General features: G+C 43.9%; 1 protein-coding gene across 1 annotated transcript in view; it reads right to left on the bottom strand.

Moving 5' to 3' along the window:
• Nucleotides 1–10,000, bottom strand: part of fbrs (fibrosin) — a 37,099-nt gene that overhangs the window by 17,239 nt on the left and 9,860 nt on the right. The window contains 8 exon segments of the mRNA XM_053341889.1: nucleotides 1,638–1,682; nucleotides 1,861–2,035; nucleotides 2,037–2,151; nucleotides 5,180–5,415; nucleotides 6,468–6,810; nucleotides 8,285–8,333; nucleotides 9,472–9,501; nucleotides 9,608–9,634. Coding sequence (XP_053197864.1) covers nucleotides 1,638–1,682; nucleotides 1,861–2,035; nucleotides 2,037–2,151; nucleotides 5,180–5,415; nucleotides 6,468–6,810; nucleotides 8,285–8,333; nucleotides 9,472–9,501; nucleotides 9,608–9,634 — 1,020 coding nt within the window.

The following is a 10,000-nucleotide window of genomic DNA, read 5'->3' as shown; positions in this document are numbered from 1 at the left end:
TCAAATCCATACATGGTCGGACTCCTCGATATATATCTCTGAAGTTCTCACATCCTATTACGCACCAAGATCCCTAAACACCTGATCAGTCTGTTGTTGTAGTTACAGGTTCAAAAGGTCCAGAGTTAAGACCAAAGGAGGCCACGCTTTGACTGTAGTTGCCCCAAAAATGCTGTGGAACAAACTCCTCCTCAGTATCAAGTCACGGTTTTTAATTTCGGTTTCATTTTAGAAGAAAGGGAGGAAGGAAGGACAGAGGGAGGGAAGGAAAGAAGGAAGGACAGAGGGAGGGAAGGAAGGGAGGAAGGAAGGAAGGATAGAGGGAGGGAAGGAAAGAAGGAAGAGAGGAAGGAAGGACAGAGGGAGGGAAGGAAAGAAGGAAGGACAGAGGGAGGGAAGGAAAGAAGGAAGCACAGAGGGAGGAAAGAAGGACAGAGGGAGGGAAGGAAAGGAGGAAGGGAGGAAGGAATGAAGGAAGGGAATTAGTAAGTAGTCCTCCCTCCTTCCTTTTCTTCCTTCTTCCTCCCTTCCTTTCCTTCCTTCCTTCCTCCCTCCTTTCCCTCCTTCCTTCCTCCCCTCCCGTCACCCTCCCTCCCTTCCTTCCCTTCCTTCCGGTGCAAATGACATAACTAGTAAGGCCTGTTTAAGGGTTAAGTATAATGTGTATAATGGCCAAACCAACTATTCTGAGTCTCTTATGTGTAATTCTGCAGACAGTGATCTCTTCAGTTATTTTATACAGGACGGCCCAAAATATGGAATTTACCACTCTCATATTTAGTGAATTTATCCCCCAACAACAATTTAGAAAGAGCCTTGAAATCACTTATATTGTCACTTTTGGGCTTCCCATCTAGTCTGAGTTCAGTGACTGTTTATTCATATTCATATTTATACGGAGGCTAAGTGACTTATTCTACTGTTTTTATTGGAGGGCTTTGTTTTTAGTTTGATAATGATAATGTGCTTTATACCTGAACATGAATTCTTGTGTTGTAATTGTGTGTTTGTGATCCTTTATTTGTTTGGAGAATGCCACTCTGCAAGCCCTTTGAGGTTTTTTTGGCCCTTTTCCTTCCTTCCTTCCTTCCTTCCTAATCCCAATTTCCTTCCTTCCTTTCCTTCCTATCACTTTTCCCTTCTTCCATCCTTATTTCCTTCCTACCTTCCTTCCTTCCTACCTTTCTTCCTCCCCCCATCTTCTCATTCCTTCCTTCCTTTCCTTCCTTCCATCTGTCCTTCTTCCCTTCCTCCCTGTCTTCTTTTCCTTGCTTAATTCCCTAATTACCCCCTTTATTAAATACCTAAAAACCTAAATGATGATAAAATAGGAAACACACAGGAAGCAGCATTAGGAACCAGACACAGTGCTGTTTTTAGTTTTTAGTGCATCTAATTTGAATGAACAGGAAAAAAGGATGTTGAGTCTGAGCCACAAGGGTTATTATATTATAGTTTTGAAATTTTCAGTAGTTTAGTTTTTATTTTGAGGAATTGACTAGTTTCAGTTTACCATATATTTTGGATTATAAGTCACAGTTTTTTTCACAAATTCTCCTTCACATTGTTCTGTACTCATCATGACTCTGTATTTTAAATTTAGTTTTTTTGAGTTAATAAACAAACGAGGTACTCACAGGGTGTCTGTACAGCCCGTCCATTTTGCCTGGATACTTATCAAACTAAAAAAAAGAGACACACAGAGAGAAAGGGGGGAAAAAGAAGCAGTGCATGGGTTAAATAAAACATCTCATCTCATACAAAAAAGAAAAAAACCCGGAGGTCTGGTCCACATTCCAGCCTCGCAGGAATTTCAAGTACGACACAGATGTTCAACATAACAGGCGGAGAGCATCTCACCAGAGGCGGTGCGGTAGGCGTGGGGTGCAGGAAGGGCGTGAAGTGTTGGTGCGTGTGCGTGTGTTGGTGCTGGTGGTTGTGCTGATGGAACTGGAAGGCCAGCGGGATGCTCGGCTGGTTCTGAGACGACCGGCCAGACGATCCCGGCGTGGAGCCCGACGCCGACGGGCCTCCGGCGTGGAGCGGCCGACGGCTCCGAGTTGTTCTCGGCACCCGGGACGCTGCGTCTGCCCTCGCGCTCTTGTGCGTTCAAGAAGTGGGAGTTTAAGTTCTGGCGCAGGATTTCCTGGTCTGGAGAGAAAAGGGAAAGAAAGAGACGTTAGAAATGGTGTGTTATTAAAAATGGAAACGCTGTAACCCCACTTTTTACTTTTAACTCTATTCATATATTTGTGTCATATATTATATCATCTGACACTTTCACTCACAGCACTTTATTTTTAACCCTCCTTGAGTCAAGGAAGGAAGGGAGGAAAGAAGAAGGAAGGAAGGAAAGGAGGGAGGAAAGGAAGGAAGGAAGGAAGGGAGGAAGGGAGGAAAGAAGGAAGGGAAAGAAGGGAGGAAGGAAAAGAGGAAGGGAGGAAGGTAGGGGGGAGGAAAGAAGGAAGGAATGAAGGAAATAAAGAGAGAGGAGGCAAGGAAGGAAAGGAGAGAGGAAGAAGCGAGGAAAGGAGGAAGGAAGAAGGAAGGAGGGAGGAAGGAAGAAGGAAAGGAAAGGAAGGAGGAAGGAAAGGAGGAAGCAAGCAAGAGGAGGAAAGAAGGGAGGAAGGAAGGAAGGAGGAAGGGAGGGAGGAAAGAAAGAGCGAAGGAGGTAAGGAAGGAAAGGAGGAACAAGTCAAAACAGACTGGGTCAATTTGACCCGGGAGGACGACACAATGGTTAAACAAGCTACTTCTTACTTTTACTTAAAGTACATTAGTCATTTTGAGTAACTTCTCTAAATCCAGTAGAGTGAATCATGCATATATTATCATATATAATACAACGCTTCACTGCGGGGGCTCGTCTTCATATGATCAGACATGAAGTGAAACAACTTCCTCATCAAACCAGACAACCACCAGAGGAAGTCTGGGTTTGATTTATTTTAGCAGCGTCCGAGTGAATCACACCAACGGCTGAAATAGATCAACAGTCTGTCTCACAGCTGGAGGTCCACTGATGATGAGTTAGGGATGTCAAACATGCGGCCCATGGGCCAGAACCGGCCCGCCAAGGCGTCCATACTCCGGCCCACTTTGCTTCCTGTCCTCCTTTCCTTCCTCCCTTTCTTACTTCTTTCCTTCTTGTTTCCTTCCCTCCGTCCTTCCTTCCTTCCTGTCTTCTTTTCCTTCCTTCCTTCCTTCCTAATCCCTTTTCCTTCCTAATCCCATTTCCTTCCTTTCTAATCCCATTTCCTTCCTTCTTTTCCTTCCTATCACTTTTCCCTTCTTTCCATCCTTATTTCCTTCCTTCCTTCCTTCCTACCTTTTTTCCTCCCATCTTCCCCTGTCTTCTTCTCATTCCTTCCTTTCTTCCTTCTTCCCTTCCTCCCTGTCTTCTTTTCCTTTCTTCCTATCCCTTTTCCTTCCTTCCTTCCTAATCCCATTCCCTTCCTTCCTTTCCTTCCTATCACTTTTCCCCTTCTTTCCATCCTTCTTTCCTTCCTTCCTTCCTACCTTTTCTTCCTCCCATCTTCCCTGTCTTCTTCTAATTCCTTCCCTCCTTTCCTTCCTTTCCTTCCTTCCACCTGTCCTTCTGCCCTTCCTCCCTGTCTTCTTTTCCTTGCTTAATTACCCCCCTTTATTAAATAACCTAAAAACCTAAATTATAATAAATAGGAAACACACAGGAAGCAGCATTAGGAACCAGACACAGAGCTGTTTTTAGTTTTTAGTGCATCTAATTTGAATGAACAGGAAAAAAGGATGTTGAGTCTGAGCCACAAGGGTTATTATTATATTATAGTTTTGAAATTTTCATTAGTTTAGTTTTTATTTTGAGGAATTGACTAGTTTCAGTTTACTGTATTTTTTAAATCAGTCATCACTTTTTTCAGTAGTCCAGACAATAGCCGCCCTCTTGTTCCGACAGGTGTTGAAGCTCCGTTTTCTGCTTCTTCCACTCCCTAACCCTTATGGGTTCCATAGAAAAATGGCTCGCGGCCGCTTTTCCACTATTCTCCTCCTCCGCATATTTCACAACGGAAATCTTAAATTTATATCATAATTTTTATTCTTTCGCTGCCCAATGATCAAATGATCGAATGTGTGAAGAAAAAAAACTTCAACGTCATGCTCTCTTGCTCTGATTGTGTGTCTGTCTATAATATATCAGCTATCGTCACACACACACACACACACACACACACACACACACACACACACACACACACACACACACACACACACACACACACACACACACACACACACACACACACACAGTATGTTTCAACAGTAAGTTTAAGTTTATCTTCTTTCATTAATCTTAAAATCTGGCAAATTCTTCAAACTTTTTATTATTAGGGCCCGACTGACACTAGATTTTTTTTTGGACCCTGATCAGACACCGATATTTAACATTTTGGGATTTTTACTTTTAGATATTATTGGAGTTTATTTAGTGACTTTAGTGCTCTCATCCTATCTCTAGAAAATAGTATTTAAAAGATAAATCAATTCCATTAATGTTCTGAATTTCTTCCATTTTAAAATAATCATTTAAAAAATCTAAGTATTAATAAAGGACAAAGGACAGGAGTAAGGAGAGAGGGAGGAAGGACAGAAGGAAGGGACTAAGGAGGGAGGGAGGAAGGAATGAAGGAAGGAAAGTAATAAGGAGGAAAAGAGTAAGGAATGAGAGAAGGAAGGCGGAAAGAGGAAAGTAAGGAGGATGGAAGGGAAGGACAGGAGTAAGGAGAGAGGGAGGAAGGACCGAAGAAGGGACTAAGGAGGGAGGGAGGAAGGAATGAAGGAAGGAAAGAAAGTAGTAAGGAGGGAAAGAGTAAGGAATGAGAGAAGGAAGGAAAGGAGGAAGGAAGTAAGGAAGGATGGAAGGAAGGAAAGGAGTAAGGAGATAGGGAGGAAGGAAAAGAGGAAGGAAGGAAAAAAGGAAGGAAGGAAGGAAGGAAGGAAGGAAGGAAGGAAGGAAGAGTCAAACAGACGACAGGAGGATTGAATCATCTCACAGATTGATATCAGCTGATTTATCGGCTATCAGCCTTTTAAAACTATTATCTATCGATCGGTTGCCCCTAGTAACAGTAGCAGTGATCGGTTGCCCCTAGTAACAGTAGCAGTGAAAACAGTGAAAGGCGGCGCTGCTGTGTGACTGTACCTGCTGCCGTCGAGTGGGGAGGTACTTGTAGCAGAGGCGGAGGAGGAGGCAGGCCAGGCGAGGACGTGAACAGGGCCCCGGAGCCGGCTCGGGAGGGGGGTCGGAGGGGCCCTGAGGATCCTGCGCTGCGGATGTAGGGCAGAGACACACTGGTGGAGGGAGTCGGGGGCCGCATGGAGGACGAGGAAGACGCGACAGACGAAGCAGACGACGGAGGTTTGACTGGCGTGTTGCTCCTGAGGAAGAGGAAGAGGGAGAGAAGAAGAAGATTAAAGAGAGTAAAAAATAAAAGCTTTTAAAATATAATTAACCCTTCAAAAAAAAGTTCCTTAAGGACAAAAATGTGATAAAATAAAAAGATTGCAATAAAACATTTTATAAATTCATATTATTTTCCACTTTCAATAAATTCCTGATGATAAATATCAATTATTCATTCAGATTTCAAGATTTTAACCCTTTAAATGCCAGTTTATATATATCACCTGGAAGGAAGGAAGGGAGCAAAGGAGTAAGGAGGGAGGCAGGGAGGAGGGGAGGGAGGGAGGAAAAGAGGAAGTAAGGAAGGAAGGAAAGTAGTAAGGAGGAAAAGAGGAAGGAACGAGACAAGGAAGGAAGCAAAGGAGTAAGGAGGGAGGCAGGGAGAAGGGGAGGGAAGAAGGAAGGAAGGAAGGAAGGAAAGTAGTAAGGAGGACTAGAGGAAAGAAGGAGAGAAGGAAAGAAAAGAGGAAAAGAGGAAGGAAGTAAGGAGAGAAGGAAGGAAGGAGGAAGGAGTAAGGAGTGAGGCAGGGAGGAGGGGAGGGAGGTAGGAAGGAAGGAAGGAAGCAAAGGAGTACGGAGGGAAGGAGGGAGGAAAAGAAGGAAGGAAAGTAGTAAGGAGGAAAAGAGCAAGTAAGGAGAGAAGGAAGGAAGGAAGGAAGGAAGGAAGGAAGGAAGGAGGGAGGGAGGGAGTTTTTACTAAATGCAAAGTGAATTATTTTGGGAGGGAAATAAAGCTAAAATGTTTTAAAGCTCTGCTCTAAAATTACAGCCAAGAACACAGGAAGTTATGGAAGAGTCTTTTTTTATTAGCATGGGGGTCAAAAAATGTAGTTATATGGATTTCAATGGGGAACAATATTTCTCCCTAAGGATCCCAAAGGAACAATTTTGTATTATAGAACTATTATAAATGATTAATTGAAATATTAAATATATATAAATGTGTTTAAAATAATGTCCTTGGAGAATTTAAAGCCGTATGCAAATCATCAACCATAAATGTAAATGCTCTCCCTGAGTGTCAGACCTGTTGTAGATCGAGTGAGACCGTCCAGGCAGAGTGAGGAAGGGTTTGGGTTTGGAGAGCGGCGGGCTGCCGTTGTGGTGGCGGCCGCCGTTAGTGTTCATCGGGCCGTGGCGGGGCATCGTGCCCGAGGCGGCGATCGGGGAAGGCAGGCAAGAGAAGGGGGCAGACGAGGTAGAAGAAGCGACGGGCTCTGGGAAATGCGGCTCCAGGTTTTTCTCCTGACTTCGCTCCAGGCCGGAAACTCTCGGGGTCACCATCAGCCGGGAGACGCCGCTGCGGGCCTGGAGAGGGGGGCAGCTTTTGCCCATGGATGTGCCCATGTTTGAGGGGGCCGGCTCCGCGACTATAAAAGAAGAAGAAAGAACGAACATCAATCAGAGCGACATAAGAAGGACCTCAAACCTCCAAAAAACATGTGGAAAGTTATAAGGAGGAGTTCTCTAAATGAATTTCATATGAGGAGGAAAGTTCAGATTCATACTATCAGTCTAAGTCCGCCACATGCAAGCTGCACTTTTACCACATTTAACTAAATAAAAAGAAACACCACCAAGATTTGAGAGTAACGGTCATTTTGAAACGGGGAGCTCCTGCATTAGACGTCTCACTCCTCCTCTCCTCCTTTCTATACTGTCCGTCTACTATTCAATTAAACAGAATGTATTTTCACAGTTTCTTTATTTTAGTATTTTACACTGCTGCCCTCACACATGAGGATCTTTAGGGAGTCTCTCTCTCTCTCTCTCTCTCTCTCTCTCTCTCTCTCTCTCTCTCTCTCTCTCTCTCTCTCTCTCTCTCTCTCTCTCTCTCTCTCTCTCTCTCTCTCTCTCTCTCTCTCTCTCTCTCTCTCTCTCTCTCTCTCTCTCTCTCTCTCTCTCTCTCTCTCTCTCTCTCATCCTTCTATCCTCTCTCCTTTCCTCCCTCCCTTCCTTCCTCCCTCCCTCCCTTCTCCGTCCTTCTTTTCCTTCTGTCCTTCCTCCCTTCATTCCGTCCTTCTTTCCTTCCTTACTCTTTTCCTTTCTCCCTCCCTCCTTCCTTCCTCGGCTCTAGGACAACAGGAGGGTTAAGGTGTGACGCTGTGGTTAACGTCTAGTTCCGTCTCTCCTTCTTCCCTCCTTTCCTTTCCTTCCTTCCCTCCTCCTTCCTTCCTTTCTCCCTCCCTCCCTCCCTTCCTCCCTCCCTCCCTCCCTTCCTCCCTCCCTCCCTTCCTTCCTCCCTTCCTCCCTTGACTGGAGGACAACAGGAGGGTTAAGGTGTGACTAAGCTGTGGTTAAAGATCATGGTTTGGGTTCAAATCATCACTGGAGACAAGTTTTTAAATTCCTTTAAAAGATATGCAACCTTTGTTGTCATGGCAACAGTGAACACCACCATTAGTTGACATGAGCAAGATTAAGTCGATTAGAGTTTCTAAATGCCCAGACCTAGCGTCGTGCCCCCCCCCCCCCTTTGCTTTTAACTTATATATTTATAATATATAATAATGTCCTCAGCAGTGCTTTCATGTTAATAAGTGTAATAAATGTTTGTATTGAAATGGTTTTGTCTGTTTTTTCCTTCTTCATACAGAAACTCACAAGTCACTTCTAACTAAATCCAACTTTTCAGGTCATATTGTTCATCGCTGTGTGGTTTTAACATTTTCAGATCATTTTACTCCAAACCTCCGCCACCTCGTCGTCGTCCCTTTGAACGACACAAGAATGAAGACAATCCACCGTCTACTTGGCTAATTTTCTGTTGAGATCTAAATTTAGCCTGCTGAGGGACCGACTGACACATCAGTGAATCGTCTCGTAGTGAATCTCTCATCGTACCTTTCCTTGTGCTGACTGTGAACACTGGATCCATGTCGTTGTCGGAGGCCTAAATGACGAACACAAAACATGAGATTTAATTAGATTACTGAACATAATCCAACATATTAGCTACCAAGAAAAAGGTTGAAAATGTGACAGTTTCTCTTTATAAAAAGCAGAAATTGAGTTTAAATAGTATTCAGCGTCACACGTTCATGTCCTTATAAGGAAAGACGGTAATTAACTGATCAGGTTTTAAGTATTTATTACTTTTATTTAGATGTTCAGTTCTCTTCTAATAAGTCAAAGCTTCTTAACCGTCCTGTTGTCCTCAGGTCAAGGAAGGATAGGGAGGAAGGGATGAGGAAGGGTGGAAAGAAGGAAGGAAGGAAGGAAGGAAGGAAGGAAAGGAGTAAGGAGGGAAGAAAGGAAGGAAGGAGAGAAGGAAGAAAAGTAGTAAGGATGAAAAGAGGAAGGAAGTAAGGAGAGAAGGAAGGAAGGAAAGGAGTAAGGAGGGAGGGAGGAAAGTAGTAAGGAGGAAAAGAGGAAGGAAGGAGAGAAGGAAGGAAAGTAGGAAGGAGGAAAAGAGGAAGGAAGTAAGGAGAGAAGGAAGGAAGGAAAGGAGTAAGGAGGGAGGGAGGGAGGAAAAGAGGAAGAAAGGAAGGAAGGAAAGGAGTAAGGAGGAAAAGAGGAAGGAAGTAAGGAGAGAAGGAAGGAAGTAAAGGAGGGAGGGAGGAAAAGAGGAAGAAAGGAAGGAAGGAAAGGAGTAAGGAGGGAATAAATGAAAGAAGGGAGTAAGGACAGAGGGAGGAAGGAAAGTAGGAAGGAGGAAAAGAGGAAGGAAGGAGAGAAGAAGGAGGAAAAGAGGAAGGAGGAAGTAAGGAAGGAAGGAGAGAGAGAAGGAAGGAAAGGAGTAAGGAGGGAGGGAGGGAGGAAAAGAGGAAGGAAGGAAGGAAAGGAGTAAGTAGGAAAAGAGGAAGGAAGGAGAGAAGGAAGGAGGAAAAGAGGAAGGAAGGAAGGAGGGATGGAGGGAGGAAAAGAGGAAGGAAGGAACAGTCAAAACAGATGGGGTCAATTTGACCCGGGAGGACGACAGGAAGGTTAAATCTTCTCACAGATTGATATCAGCTGATTTATCGTCTCTCTGAAGTAATTAATTGTAATTAATTGATTAATTGAGGTTATTAAAAGTGAGCGGTACTCACCTTGTCTCCTGTATCACTCTCCGTGTCACACTAGAGGAAGAGACAGAGGAACATTAGAATATATTTGTTGACAAGAACAAGATTGAAATAAATGATGCATGAAAAACAGGATGTTCAGTACAATAAAGAAACTTACGATGTAGCCAGTCTCCAGAGGATGTCCCTAGATTAAATAGAAAGTATTATATTAGCTCCAGTAGGTTTTAAAGGTTGTAAAGAGGATAAATGGAAAAAAACTGTTATCATTTAAAAGTGATTAAACTTTAAAAAAAGGAAACATATCTTTATATAAAACTGTATTTCCTGGTTGTATGAATAACCCTGCACTGCTTCATTAACCCTCCTGTTGTCTTTGAGTCAAGGAAGGGAGGGAGGAAGGGAGGGAGGGAGGAAAGGAGGGAGGGAGGGAAGGAGGGAGGAAAGAAGGAAAGGAAGGGAGGGAGGAGGGAGGAAAGGAAGGGAGGAAGGAAGGAGGAAGGAAGGAAGGAGGAAGGAAGTAGGAAGGAAGGAAAGGAGGGAGGGAGGAAGA

The sequence above is a fragment of the Scomber japonicus genome, chromosome 20 (genome assembly GCF_027409825.1).
Source record: "Scomber japonicus isolate fScoJap1 chromosome 20, fScoJap1.pri, whole genome shotgun sequence".
Lineage (NCBI taxonomy): Eukaryota > Metazoa > Chordata > Actinopteri > Scombriformes > Scombridae > Scomber > Scomber japonicus.
The sequence above is the reverse complement of the archived record's forward strand: the minus strand, read 5'-3'. Positions and strand labels throughout refer to the sequence as shown.